The sequence below is a fragment of the Crinia signifera genome, chromosome 1, assembly GCF_055691185.1.
Source record: "Crinia signifera chromosome 1, ASM5569118v1, whole genome shotgun sequence".
Classification (NCBI taxonomy): domain Eukaryota; kingdom Metazoa; phylum Chordata; class Amphibia; order Anura; family Myobatrachidae; genus Crinia; species Crinia signifera.
Genome location: NC_139217.1, coordinates 367,587,229 through 367,602,700, shown reverse-complemented (window position 1 = coordinate 367,602,700; position 15,472 = coordinate 367,587,229). Strand labels below are relative to the sequence as shown.

Sequence of the window (15,472 nt, the reverse complement as noted above, 5' to 3'; positions counted from 1 at the left end):
GATTCAAGGACTCTGAAAAGCCTGTTTAAAGTATGTTTAATTATTATTTTAGACTCCTCCCATCATTTTGTGCCTCCACAATGCTGCTATGTATGTGCTGTCTGCTGACTACACATGTGATGTGATGACCTTCTGCAGTAACTTGCTGGGGTCCTGTAATTATTTTTTATTGTCTAATGGGGTCCCAGAGCAAAATAGTTTGAGAACCCCTGCCCTAGATCATATCATGCCCTACTGAAATGTGACATTTAAGCATTGCCTTGGTAAGGGGTGCCAACAGTTCTGTCTGCCCTGGTAAAATGAAGGGGTGTGGTTACTGGAGGGGGAATGGATAATTGTGGAGGCGTGGTCAAATTTCTGTAAAAAATACCTTTTTGTGCAGGCATGAAGTGGCCACATGCGCCAAGCAGGGGCTGCTGGTGAGTGGCAGGGTGTGAGTGTGATCGCACACCAGTGCAGGGAGAGACAGGACAGGCTGCTGCCTCTGTACCCAGCTCAGCACGTAGCATTGAGGAGCATGTGCATGGCTGCTACAGCGGCAGTAAAGGTGCCCATACACGTTACAATTATTGTATACAATATCGCATCTCATCGCATATCGGTTTTGCGATGCGATGAGATCTAGTACAAAAAGTATGTTCAGCACATACTTTTTGTACTAGATATCATCTCATCGCAAATCCGAGATGCGATGAGATGCGATATTGTATACAATATTGTATACAATAATTGTAACGTGTATGGACCCCTTTAGTCCTCTCTCTCTGTACCGGCTCTCTGCAAAGGGGAAGGGGGAGTGGGCCACTTAAGCCTGCTACCCCACTCTCTGCGCCACTTGCCTTGGCATCATCATTGGTAAGCAGATTGTTCACCGTGTGAAGAAGTTTTTGAGATAATTTCATTCAAACAGTGAATATTGTAAAAAAAAAATTATTCAAAATATAATTTTCAAAAGAGCCGCTGTCCTGCTGTGAAAGCCCAGTAAGTGGGGCATTGACTCACAGGACTGACATGCAATGCGGCATTGCAGAAACTTCATCTAGTTTTGGAGAGGCTCATTTGAATTTCAAAAGATTACAGTTAGTGTCTAAAGACAGCATATCAAAAGTGTTGGTTGGAACTTTGCAATGTGAAAAACAATATAATTACAAAATAATCCACATGATGTCTTCCATGGATATCTTCTCTAAAGGACTGTAAGTAAATAATTTATTGTAATATGTTTTGTACAGTCATTTAGCAACAAATTAGTTAATGACCACAGCTAATTTTGTACTGCTGTATAATAAGATAGTGTCATAGGAAACACTGTTATTGTTTACTTTAGCTCAGTGGGGAAGAGGCTATAAATAATGGATATGCCTGCTTAACATTAAATCAGTCTCTTTGTGTGTTGTAGGTGATGTCCCCTCTCTCCGATTCCATCCTGGCAGAAAAGACAGTGACAGTGCTGGATGACAAAGTGACAATAACAGACCTAGGAGTGCAGCTTGTCTCCGGACTGTCACTCTACCTTCATCCTAGCACAGCTAATAACAAGGCTTTTGTAGCCACCTCTATGGCACAGGAACTTCTGCATACTCCAAAACAGGTAGAATGTTGAAGGTCATGTCAGAAATCAGATTTACGGTATATAATGATTTAAGTCTAATAACCGCATATTGCTGTACTATTGCAAAATAGTCCATTACTCTCACATAAATAAGTACAGAATTAAATATGCCATTGTTTGTCTTATAGTGCAGATGTACAGTATATACAAGGATTGACTGCAGTGCTCATAAACCACAGTACCCCATATAATCCAATTATCATTTTCCAGGGGCACTACTACTGTGGACATTGGATATAAGTAACAATACTGTGTGGCATACATGTATGAGGAGTACTAAAGTGTAGTGTAACTTGAATAAGGGGCACTACTAAGTGGTGTAATATGAATCAGGGGCAGTAAAGGTGTAATGTGAGTATGATTGTGCTACTCAACGAAATAAGAAAAGGAATTATCTGCGCTTAGAGGATAGATTAATGCTACAACACACAATTATCTTAATGATACATTTATTACATGGTGAATATAAAACTTATAATAAAAAACATTCACAGAATTAAATGATAGTGTAAACATAATCAAATTAATGACTTTGATTGGCTAAAAAAGAGACAGCATAATCTATGATTGAATGAATTGGTATTACTGTAGGAAGTGGCCTCTTCCTTGTGAGACCACTGTGCCTTATTAAAGATTGGATAACAAGGCACAAATATATAGTTTGCAGGGGTTGCCAAAAGCCCTGGTACTGGGCCGGGGTACACCTAATCGGGGGGAGGGGAGTCAGTGAGTGGCAGTGGAAATGAGGTCCACCTCTCCAGGACCACCTTAAGCCATATATATATATATATATATATATATATATATATATATATATACAGGGGCGCTGGAACGTTTTTAGGTTGGGGGGGGCAAGATATAATCTCATTTTGGCGCCCCCTAAATTGCTATAGGTTACCCCCGGGCACTATACACACTGGCAGCGGCATATACATGTGGGCATTATACACAGGGCAGCGGCATATATGCGTGGGCATTATACACAAGGCAGCGGCATATATGCGTGGGCATTATACACAAGGCAGCGGCATTTACGCATGGGCATTATACACAGGGCAGCGGCATATACACGTGGGCATTATACACAGGGCAGCGGCATTCACACGTGGGCATTATACACCGGGCAGCGGCATATACATGTTCACATGATGCACATTACATACTATATAACAAACAATAATGACCATTACATACTTGACAACTAAATGCTGCTTACCTACATGCTCATTGCTAGGCAGTTCTTTCTTGATGCCAGGGGTTTCATCATGTTCGATGCCAGGGGCATCATGTTTCATGCAATGGAGGCTTCATGCTCGTTGCCAAGGGGGGGGGGGGGGATTGCTAATTTCAAAGGGGTGGGGGGTTGCTCGTTGTCAAGGGGGAGCCTTCGGGCTCACATAGTTCAACTAAATGACAGCCGGGCAGAGAGTGCACTGCTGCAAGTGCGCTGCCCGGCTGCAGTGGGGTGGGGGTTGCTCGTTGTCAAGGGGGAGCCGCCGGACGTAATGACAGCCAGTGGGAGCCGCCGGACGTAATGACAGCCGGGCAGGGAGTGCACTGCTGTCATCTGTGCGCTGCCCGGCTGTATATAATCAAAGCAGCAGCCTGGTGCGTCAATATTTTCAATTCTGCCGCCGCTGGACGGACACAAGCCAAAAGGAGCTCGTGATCCGGCAGCCGCTCCTGATTGGCTGCCGGACTGCGAGCTCCTATTGGCTCGCGGCCGTCCACACTACTAGGAACTAGAATTTATAATAGCCACTAGCGACGACGCTGGGCATCGTCACAAGGCTGCTGCTGCTGCTGCCTGCAATAATGGTACAGTAACAGAGACTAAATCCAGCCGGGCAGGGCACAGACAGCGCTCAGACTCTGCCTGGCTGTCAATTCTTAAGAAAACCGGCACATTCGGTACAGGTTGAATTTGCCGGTACATACCGTTATAAAACGGTACTGTACCGGCAAATTCGGTACTGTTGGAGGGTATGCTTTAGCGCCTCAGTAATTTTGGGGGGGGGCAAGCTGCCCCCTCGCCCCCCCCGTTCCGGCGCCACTGTATATATATATATATATATGTGGTGGCTCCTACCTGGGAGGAGGAGGGGGCTACTTCTGGTTTACTCCACCTGGTTCTCACCACCAGCCATGTCTGTGCATGTGCATCGTCTGTACCCACAGAAACCATCTAGGGCTGACAATAAGGCAGAGAGATGCTACCTGCTGGAAGCCATGTGTCTACTTATCACAGCCTAGTCTGACAGTCCTGAAATCCTCCTTTTGAGACTGCCGTTATTGCAGGTATATATATATATATATATTAGCTTCTCAGAAATTTGCTGCCCTGGGGTGACTGGCTTTAAGTGGATTTTTGTGGTTCTGCTCCTTGTATTCAAACTTGGTATTAGGGATGAGAGGATGTAATCTAGATGCTGGTTGGTGGCCAATAAATATACCAATAACTTTAACATTGGTCTATGTTAGATAGCAGTGTTTATTATAATATTTGTAGATTGCTCATTAGCACTATATTTGACTTTCTTTGTAGAACTAGTCCTAGTCCAAGATTCTCCTCCCCCATATTTTATATATCATATATATGTGTGTGTGTGTGTGTATATATATATATTACAATGTAAATATATCTATATATATATATATATCTATATGGATAAATATAGATATATATACATATTTACATTGTAATATGACTGTCTAGGGAATTCCTTGAAGAGTTTGAGCTTCCCAATTAGAAATTTGAAAGGGCTAAAACTGAAAAGAAAAAAGTTACAATGATTTAGTGCGATGTCCTTCAGAGAGCTGTTTCTGCAAATCCTATGAACCACATCAATAAATCCAGTCCGGTTCCTGACAAGGTTCTCCAATTACCATCAACAGATCAAGATGGATTGGAGGCAGCGTATCTGAGGAGGGGAAAAAAGAGACGTATGCCCTCATCCTGATCAATTAGAGGCAGGATTGATAGATGATCGTGTTTGTTAATTACTAAACAGCTACATCTCATTTGACTTGATTGGAAAAAGCATTGTCGGCCTTTATTTCAGGCAGTTACCTTTATTAAGCATCTGCTTACTGCTTGTCATGTCAATACAAAATGCAGAACGATTTATTGAAACTTAGATACTGATGATTTTGGAACTGTAAGCAGTTAGTAATATTTAATGAACAACCTATACACATAGAAATAACAAATACAACCCCCCCCCCCCCCATAAATATATAATTTAATGAAGTTACTTAAACAATGACATATATATATATGATAGATGTCCAAAAATGCTAAATGTGTTTTTAATGTAGAAAAAAAGAGTAATGAGGATACAGATGGAGCCGGCTTTAACTTTGCCAGATTCCTTTCACTGGCGAGCGCCGGCGATAGGGACTGGGTCCCAGTATCACGGCGGTTGGGCAGCGGTTGGGAGACGCTGCCCAGTTCGGGGGGGTGCGGGGGGGCAGCGAGGGGGACCGGCAGGGGAGGCGGCGGGGACCAACGGCAGGCTCCGTAGCCACGGGGTGCGCGCGCGCCCCTGGCGGTAGCCGGCCGCTGGTATTGCCAGCCCCTGCAAGGATGAAGAGGGCTACATCTGTACTTTTACATTTAATTACCTTTTAAAATAAGTTATAGCTGAAAAAGTGACAGCGCACTATATACCTTGCACACATTTGATACATAATTGGCACAACTGTACTAATTATCTGTGAACTGATTACATGCACAGCACATAGAGGGTTATTGAGACCCAATTGCACGCCTGCGAATTCACACACGCAGCATTCAGTTAAGTGAAAACATGCCTTGCAAATCAATGCGTTTACTGTGCGATTGGATGTATACAGCTAAACCGCCATTCGCAGCCGTGCAAATATGTCCAAAACCCATCGTAGCAGGCTCACCATCGAATGATTATTGCCTGGGCACGTCATCGCAGGCTCAGAGTACCCAGGGACTTACTTGGTGACTGTATCCCTCTGTATCCCTCCCCTCAGAGTACCCAGGGACTTACTTGGTGACTGTTTCCCTCTGTATCCCTCCCCTCAGAGTACCCAGGGACTTACTTGGTGACTGTTTCCCTCTGTATCCCTCCCCTCAGAGTACCCAGGGACTTACTTGGTGACTGTATCCCTCTGTATCCCTCCCCTCAGAGTACCCAGGGACTTACTTGGTGACTGTTTCCCTCTGTATCCCTCCCCTCAGAGTACCCAGGGACTTACTTGGTGACTGTATCCCTCTGTATCCCTCCCCTCAGAGTACCCTGGGACTTACTTGGTGACTGTATCCCTCCCCTCAGTGTACCCAGGGACTTACTTGGTGACTGTATCCCTCTGTATCCCTCCCCTCAGAGAACCCAGGGACTTACTTGGTGACTGTATCCCTCCCCTCAGTGTACCCAGGGACTTACTTGGTGACTGTGTCCCTCTGTATCCCTCCCCTCAGAGTACCCAGGGACTTACTTGGTGACTGTTTCCCTCTGTATCCCTCCCCTCAGAGTACCCAGGGACTTACTTGGTGACTGTATCCCTCTGTATCCCTCCCCTCAGAGTACCCAGGGACTTACTTGGTGACTGTAACCCTCTGTATCCCTCCCCTAAAGTGCTTAGGCATGCCTAGAGGTTTCCTGGACACTCCCAGCATTTTTTATGGCACGTTTGCATTTCTCTAAGCACACCCGCTAAACAGACGGTTTCCACCCAAGATGACTACTTCTTATACTGTAAATCATCTTGCAAACAGCGTACAAATGGAAATACTGTAGTAGCAGGATTTTATCATAGCGTCACGTATGCGTACTTCAAACCGTATGCATGCAGGTGTAAATCGGGCCCGTAGCTGTCCACTGTCAGTACAGAGAGGTTTGCATTGAGGTGTAAGGAGAAGTCATGGTAGAGACAACCACAGTAATACCCCTTTCAATTCTACAGGCAAATTCAATTGTGAGTGAGGTGTGTGGGGTTTGTGGCCAGTTTTGGTTTACTAAAAGGTATTTGAGCTCAAAATAACCATGTTATCGAAAAATAAAAATAAAATGGTTGCAGTGTTTAATGATACTGTACTTACCTCCCTGTTGCTCTCTGCTGGTCTCTTTCATCTTGCAATTTGGGAGGGGGCTACTGGGTGTTCTGGGGGCTGCTGGGTGATGTACCTGTAAATAAGCTTACTGGAAACTTCCAATTGTTTAATTTGTCCTAAGATTCTTATTGGTACCAGACCAGGTCCCTGTGATTTCTCCTAAATTTAACGATTTTAGGTCAAATCAGACCTGCTTCAGAGGTGCGAGTAAAAAAGTGCAGTGTTTTTATTAGAAATCGCACATCCCATGTTCTGTCCTGCAGTGGAATAGAGAAACTCTGCTCTGTCCTGCAGGGGAATAGAAAAACTCCTGGTCAGACACCCCCCCCCCCCCTCACCGGGCAGCAGCAGCATGAGCATCTCACTGACAGTGTGAGTGCTCATGCTGAGCCTGCTGTAGGTGTGTGCTACTGCTGAGGGGGGGGGGGGGGGCGGGGGGCAATAACACCACCATCCCCCTTCGACTTTTTTTCACCCCCTCTAAACATTTTTGGGGCATGGCCTAATGCAGGCTTTGGCCCTGCCTCCCACGATTAGGCCACGCCCCCAAAATGTTGCCGGGGCCCGGCACACCTCTCGGCAGCGCTGGACCTGGCCATCACTGGTGTACAGCCTGTGTGAACAGTTTCAGCAGCTGTGACATGGCTTGAAACCATGGGGGTTATTCACACCTGATTGCACAACTGTGGATTTACAAGCCGAGTGATTAGACTGGGCATGCGTACGACTTGTAGTACGCATGTGCGTGGCCATCCTGTGATAAAGTCTTGCTAATTTTTTTTATTGCTGGCCATATGCAAATTGATCGACAGAAAGCCCCCAGTAGAAAAAAAAACCACAGGCAGAAAGATGACAGGCTGCCGCTTCTGTGTTCTCTCAGCTCAGCTCAGCACACTGAATGAGCAGTGTGTGTGCTGAGCTGGGGAGAGAAGCTGTGCGATGTTGGGTGGAACAATCTGTTCGCCATGGCTGCACGCACCCTGCCTCTGAACATGCGCAGAAATGCTTGTGCTCATGTGCAGACCCACACCATCGGACCCCTTGCAAACGAAGGGGTATGAACGAGCAGATCTGAATAAGGTCCCAAATTTCTTACACCTGTGAACTCATAACAAAGAGCAAATAACTGATTTAAACTTTAATATATGATGATATATGAGCCAAATTACTTTTTTTTTTTCCTCAAGACATTTTATTGGAATTTTGTGTTCTTGGTATACAAAGGATATTCTTAAATCCAGGGGATATTAGAAGCCATAAAATATTTGCTGGCATCAGCCGTCTGTGGAGTTCAAGGTAACTGCTCCTATGTGATGGCACATTTTGTAAATGTCATAATATGTTGTTGTTGGTAATCAAGAAAAGAGTACAAAAGAGTACAAAGATTTTGCTAGCACCCTTTAGAACCTGAATTTTAAGCATTTGTTATATATTTAGTGAACAACATATGCACACTAAGTGGGAGATTCAGGTTTACGTTTTTTCATATCAGCGAAAATACGCATGTGCAGACCGGCTGCGCCAATCCCTTTGGTGAATATCACACTCGCCGAAGCGTTCTTACAGAGAGGGGTGGGTAGGGGGTGGGCAGGGGGATGTTGCATGGGCAGTGGCGTAAGTTCATACAGGTGCCCGGAGACGACAAAGATTGCAGTGCCCCCCCATAGCATCTATCAACCGCTAACATGGGGACAGTAAGCAGTAGCTGAGACTAGGATCTCTGTCACCTACCAGCACACATCCTCCCCCCAGTCCTCGTCAGCCTGTCTACATGTGTGCAACTGTGTACACAATATACATAAAATCACACATATATAGTCCCACATATGCATAAATACACCAATGCATACATTCAGTCATATATACATAGTCAAACACCAGTATGCATACATATACAGTCACACACCTATTCACAGACAGTCACACCCATGCACATATACAGTCACACACCTATTCACAGCCAGTCACACCAATGCACATAAACAGTCACACACCTATTCACAGCCAGTCACATCCATGCACATATACAGTCACACACCTATTCACAGACAGTCACACCGATGCACATATACAGTCACACACCTATTCACAGACAGTCACACCAATGCACATATACAATACAATAGTTACACAGATAAATACATAGAGTGCACATTGTCACACTCACCATTCATCCTGAGGGCCTGCCGTTTGGCCCCGCCCCCTTTTCGGACTGTCCAGCTCCTCCAGAGCCTCAGTCTGCTGACAGGTTTATTAAACACTGTGGAAAGGTTGGTGAGGGGTGTCAGGGGCTGAGAATACTAGCCCCATCTTCATCTGGCTGCGGGGTGCACTGACAGCACTACAGGGAAGAAACTGAAAGTAAATGAAAGCTCTCAGCAGGTATTGTAGTTTACTTTCAGTTTCATGCCCGCAGTGAGTGCACACAGGACCCGGCTGCCGCAGCAGTGCTTGCTTTGATCTGGCTGGGCTCCCACATCATGCCGCCGTAGTTGTGGCACTTGGTCCTTCTCTCCTGCTGTGACTGAGCCTGAGGTGCGTTGCCGCTCACTGCAGAAGCCGAAGGACAGGAGCTGCCTGGTTCTGGCTCCTCTGTGCCCCCCCCCTAGTGGCTAACGCCCGGCGGCCAATGTCTCCATTGCCTCCGGAAGTTACGCCACTGTGCATGGGAACACTCAGCGTTTCCTGGGCATGCCCACAAAAATGGGAATACAGGCTTATCAAAGCCTGCACGTGGAGGGCGGCAGATGTCACATGACATCAGTGCCCACCCCGAATTCAGCCATGTTTAAGTCAAATAAAAGTCAGTCTAGATTGACTTTTATTTGTGAACGGGTAAAAAATAATTTGATAGTCGGCGACCTTCAGTGATCGACCCAAAGTATGTTGACCTTAGTTGTGGCGACCAAACGACTGTTTCACCATCCCACTGATCATCATATTGAACAGAAAAGCACATTTTTTTCTCTAATGGACAAAACCATGTGCACTGCAGGTGGGGCAGCTGTTACTTGTGCAGAGCGAGTTAGATTTGGGTGGGGTGTGTGCTCAAACTGAAATCTAAATTGCAGTGTAAAAATAAAGCAGCCAGTATTTACCCTTCACAGAAACAAAATAACTCACCCAAATCTAATTATCTCTGTACATGTTACATCTGCCCCGCCTGCAGTGAAGCATGGTTTTGTTCATTAGAGATAAAAATTGCTTTGCAAACCTGGCCTATAGTACAGTGCATTGGGTTACATTTGATTCAGTTTAAAATCAGAGTTTATTTAGTATTGTTTTAGGTTTGTTATGTGCATGTGGTCATTGGTTCTGGTTTTTACCTTACTTAGCTATAGGCAATGTCAGGGGCATAACCAGAACTTTGTGGACCCCAAAGCAAAATATTGAAGGGATCCCCTATCCAAATTGTTCTAGAGAGACACCTCTCCAAAGCAGTTGTGAAAGTTATGTCTCATAGTAGTGCCCTAGTTTATTTACTGAACCATACAGTACATAAATTACATAGTAGTGGCCTAGCTCACATCATGTCACATTGTACGGCTGCCAGTACACATTTTACAGCACAGTATCCACAATTCACATTATGATATACAGTGGTCCCCAGTTCATATTATGCCCATTACAATGCTGTCTGCAGTTCATTTTATACCATACTAGTGTCTCCACTTCATATTGTGCCACATTATAGTCTACCAGTTCATATGTAACATTGTAATGCCCTTTAGTTCATTTTATACCACATTACAATGAGCAGGTCCAGGGGCATAACTAAATATATTTAGGTACTCTAATGCTTTCTACTATGGCCTTCAAAACTCCTCAGCTGGGGCCAGGAAGGAGAGGCTCTTGCTTTATGACAGGAGGTGAGTGCTGCAGGAGTCACCTGACATATTGATAAACCAATGATTTAACACAGTTTTTCATTTTCCAGTGTTTTTGGGCAAATTGTTGAAATGTCTTTTGATTAAATCCATTACCAGATTTTCATTCCAGCCAACCAGACTTGACAAATAATCTGCCAGATATATACCTAGCTTGAGGGGGAACTGTGAGCAATCACCACAGACTCATTATGTACATGCGCAGAATGGGTCCTGCACATGCGCAGTATCCAAACCATCTATTACCAACCTGAACAGGCTCTATGTTCAATATGTTCAGTTATACAAAGAAAGAGATGTGTTACTTGAAAATACATTTATTTCCAAGTGCATGCCCTAACTGTCTGTGGTGTAATGTGTACAATTTACTTATTTGGGATCTTCTATTTTTTTAGGAAGCCGTTTTCAGTGTTTGGATACAATTCAGTGATGGTGTGCTGACACCTCTTGATATCTACGACTCCAAAGACTTTTCAATATCTGCTACATCTTTGGATGAATCTGTTGTCTCTACTCATCAAAGTAGTTTGCTAAAGTACCCCATTGTGATAGCAGAAGGAGAAGGGGAAGGCGCTATGGTCAAAGTAGACTTGATGATCTCTGAGGCTTGCCAAAAATCAAAGAGAAAAAGTGTGCTTGCAGTTGGTCATGGTTACATCAAAGTGAAGTTTGGACAAAATGATGCCATTTCTCCAGGTGGCACTGAGTATGAAGTGGAAGAAATAGAAAATCACACAAGTGATCGGAAGCAGAAGGTATCAGACCAAGAACGTTATGGTAATGATGGAAGGTATGATGGTTCTCCACTGGAACATGATAAAAGTGCCATAAGAAAAGGTAGTACCACAGCTAGATCAGTATTAAACAACAGGATGGATGGAAATAGATTCCCTGAAGATAGTCCTCTACAAAACATTCCAATAGATTTTACCAATTTTCCTGCTCAAGTAGATTTACCAAAAAGTGATGGGGAGTTGGAAGATAATGACCTTGTGCATGCACCTAGAGGACTGAGTGACCTTGAGATTGGAATGTATGCTTTGCTTGGTGTTTTCTGTCTTGCCATACTAGTCTTCCTTATTAACTGTGCAACATTTGCCCTTAAGTACCGGCACAAACAGATCCCACTAGAAGGACAAGCGAGTATGACTCATTCACATGACTGGGTATGGCTTGGTAATGAGACAGAGTTGTTAGAAAGTACACCAGATGTATCCCCACATCAGGATGAGCACACCACTATCATTGACAGAGGGATTACCTTGGAAGAGAATCATCATCTTTTCAACGGTGTCTCTCAGAAGAATGTGCCAAGCCAGATGCAACAGCCTGGAGAAGAAGCAGAAAAAGGAGTGAAAAACAAAAAAAACGATCCTTTACATTCCCCAACTTCAAAACGAAAGCGGGTAAAGTTCACTACTTTCACCACAATCCCAGCTGATGATGGTTGTCCAACGGTCAACTCATTAATCACAGCCAATGACGATGACATTAAGTGGGTGTGTCAAGATATGGACTTAGGAGAATCTAAGGACCTCCAAAACTATATGCAGAAGCTCAAAGACAAAATATAAATAGTGATGGGGAACATTGACCACAAATTTTGATGCCTTCAGTTTTATAGGTCCTTTTGCAATGGGTTTGCCAACAAAAAAATGTTCAATTCTATATAGATGCCAAAATGTGCACAGTGTTCTATGAAACAAGAATCAGAAATTTAAAAGTGGAGCTAAAGCGGAGATAAATAAAAACTTCTAAAATGCTTATGCTGGGTTGGAGACATCTCAGATTTTTTTCAGCTCTACACCGGTAGCATATTTCCCAGGTTTATGCCAGGCGTACATCCAGTGCACTTATATCCAACCAGGTCATAAGCACAAAAATGTTTCTATTTTGTCTTTATAACAAAAAGTTTACTATTAGGTGTGCTTAAAATAAAAAAAACAACTGTATAAAAAAGCAAGTACAGTATAATCTTCATTTTCATGTACAAATTAAAGTAGCAAACATTGACAGTATATCATAATAATAGACATAATCAACTAGTGAAGCAGCAATGAGAGGTAAGTCACCTGACCAGAAGTGGCTTGCTAGTGACTGCGGCCATTATTATCTGCTTATAGCAGTACCTGTATCCCTACATGGGTCTACTTCTCCCTCGGTTGTACTTAGGCCCTTCCGGTACTCGGACTACTTTTGGCCTTACTCTCCTACTACAGCTGGCTCTCCAAGCTTAAGAAGGCACAAGTGTCCATTATGATCAAAGCTGCTATATGTAGTTGTACAATATGTAAGCTTTTTTTTAGGAGAGAATGAGCTCTAAAAATTTTCTATTTTAGGCATACAGTACTCCAACTCAGCATGAGTCCAATGAGAAGCATTTGAAAACCTGAAGGAGGTCAGCAAATGAATGTTATATCTAGTCAGAGACAGGTGTGATAACATAAATATAATGGAGGTACCAAAAATGGTTTGTAAAAATATATAAAAATAATAATAATAATTTTATATTTCTAAAAATTTAAGTAAATGACAGGAAGTAAAACAATATTTTCACAAAGCCAGAAAAAGTATTGCTTGCACCATTTCCTGTAAATATGTACAATAGGTGGGGGGTGGAAGTTTTTGTGTTATCTAAATTTTTGGAAGGGCCTCCATTTAAGGTTACATAATGCAGTTCTTACTAATCAATAAACTGCACACGGAGTTATTTATCATAGGTTCCCCTTATCTAAACATTTCTATATTGCATATGAAGGACTTGGAATTGCCTCTTTCTGGAGTGGACTAATCGCAAATATGATGTACTGTATTTACAGTAGAATACTCTTAACGGTATACTTTGGACTGCACTTGTTGAAGTAGGCAATGCTACTGAAATGTGTATTCTACCCAAGCGAATGAATTACTGAAAGCCAAAGGCACTTTTAACATTGTTAAATTCTGTTACGTAATACATAAAAACTGTTGTTCAATTGGTTTGTGAAGAAAAGAAAACGTGCATCCTATTTACTGTCTCATTTAAAGAATGGATTTATTTTTAGAAACATTTTCACCTGCACCAAACCACTCATTTACGCCAATGCATTTTTGATAACGTCTTATATGAAACAATACCCAGGGTCTCAGGAACTGTGGAAAATAATGTCACTTTTGTGTATTAGATGATTATTTGATTTTGCTAACTAAATTATTGTTAGCTCCGTCAGAATGGATGTAAACACAAAATTACTTTTTTCAGATTTTTATTCTGGGAGGATATCAGTGAACATTCTTTGGGAATGAATCTCTGTAGGCATTCTGGTTTAGTCCATAAAACCAGTCCCACTGGGTTCTCACCAATGTATTATGTCTGCAAGTTATAATCTAGATTACTGTATTCACAGTTGTTTTATGATACTGAGGTTTATCAGAACTGTACGGTAAAAGTTAATGTATTTTGTAATGCAGAATCTGAGAACTAATGGTCAAAGAACATAAATGCAGAAATTATTGTACATGATAAAGTACCTCTGTACCAGTGGACGTTCTAAATATCTTTTTTGTGTAATGTTATTGTTGTGCCTAATCATAAAATCTTTCCTATACTGTACTTTGAACACACATCAGTAGTTACAGGTAAATCTACCAGGACATGAGGCTTACAAGATATAGGGCCAGATGCACTAAGCTTCAAAAGTGATAAAATGGAGAGTGATAAACAACCAGCCAATCAGCTCCTCCCTGCCATGTCACAAACTGTTCTTGAAAAATGTCAGGTAGGAGCTGATTGGCTGGTTGTTTATCACTCTCCATTTTATCACTTTTGAAGCTTAGTTCATCTTGCCCATAGTGCTAAGGCAAAATGTGTTAGCCTAGTAGTAATGACAGATAAACGCCTTCCAAGAACCTTAGGTTGAAGATTGTCTTCAAGTGAAACGTGACCTACATGTCCATAATCTACATAGTGACCAATGCGATGTAGCTGATCGATGCCTGTAGCAGAATAGCATGGACTACCAGCACAGTCCAAGTATTCTCTAGATATAAGATGGAATAGCCATGCTTTTATAATATGAATAATCCCCCCTCATTACTCACAAATCCAATTACAATCTGTTTTCTTCAGCCAGGGCAGCCATTAGGGGGGACTGCGGGGACTCCAGTCTAGGGCCCAGACAGAAAGGGGGCCCAGGACTGGAGTCTACAAACTATAATTATCATAAACAAAGTTCACATTTCCCTTGAAGCAATGTAGATGTTGAGTAGTGTGGCCAGTGCTGAGGACACCTGCGCTGAAATGTAATAGCATGAGAGGTTCAGAAAGTGAGAAATTTGGTAAGAAAGCTCCAGTTTTTTTTAAAGCGGCAATCATTTACACTGCACAATCAAACTAGTTTTGCTGTGTAAATGATTGCCGCTTTAGAAAAACTGGAGATTTCTTACCAAATCTCTCACTTTCTGAATCTCTCACCCCAGAAGTCTCACAAAGCATGCCGGGTGTTCTAGAAAGGTAAGGGGGACCCTGCCTATTTTGTCAGTCCCTGGCACCACAATTTCTGATGAAAGGACTGTCTCCAACTGGCTGTTGTTGAACTATTTATCAAAGTACACCATTGGCTCCCAAGGCTTTTTGACCCACAACAGCCATAAAACCACACAGGTTGTGTACGGGATTGAAACATTCCCAATGGCATATCAGAATATATTATTGACATTATTATTACCAGTTATTTGTATAGTGCACACATATTCGGCAGCGCTTCACAGAGCATATTTGAACATTTACATCAGTCTTTGCCCCAGCGGAGCTTACAATCTATATTCCCTACCACATGTACACACAGACATTCTATGGTTAACTTTTGTTGGTAGCATTGTGGACAGAAACCCACGCATGCATGGGAA

The 15,472-nt window shown here is 42.9% G+C and overlaps 1 protein-coding gene across 1 annotated transcript in view; it reads left to right on the top strand.

Moving 5' to 3' along the window:
* Positions 1 to 14,177, top strand: part of TMEM132C (transmembrane protein 132C) — a 460,032-nt gene extending 445,855 nt beyond the window's left edge. The window contains exons 8-9 of the mRNA XM_083150595.1: positions 1,400 to 1,591; positions 10,981 to 14,177. Of these exons, the coding sequence (XP_083006721.1) occupies positions 1,400 to 1,591; positions 10,981 to 12,159 (1,371 nt within the window). The 3' untranslated portion in view covers positions 12,160 to 14,177. The remainder of the gene's footprint in view (positions 1 to 1,399; positions 1,592 to 10,980) is intronic.
* Positions 14,178 to 15,472: the final 1,295 nt, after the last annotated feature.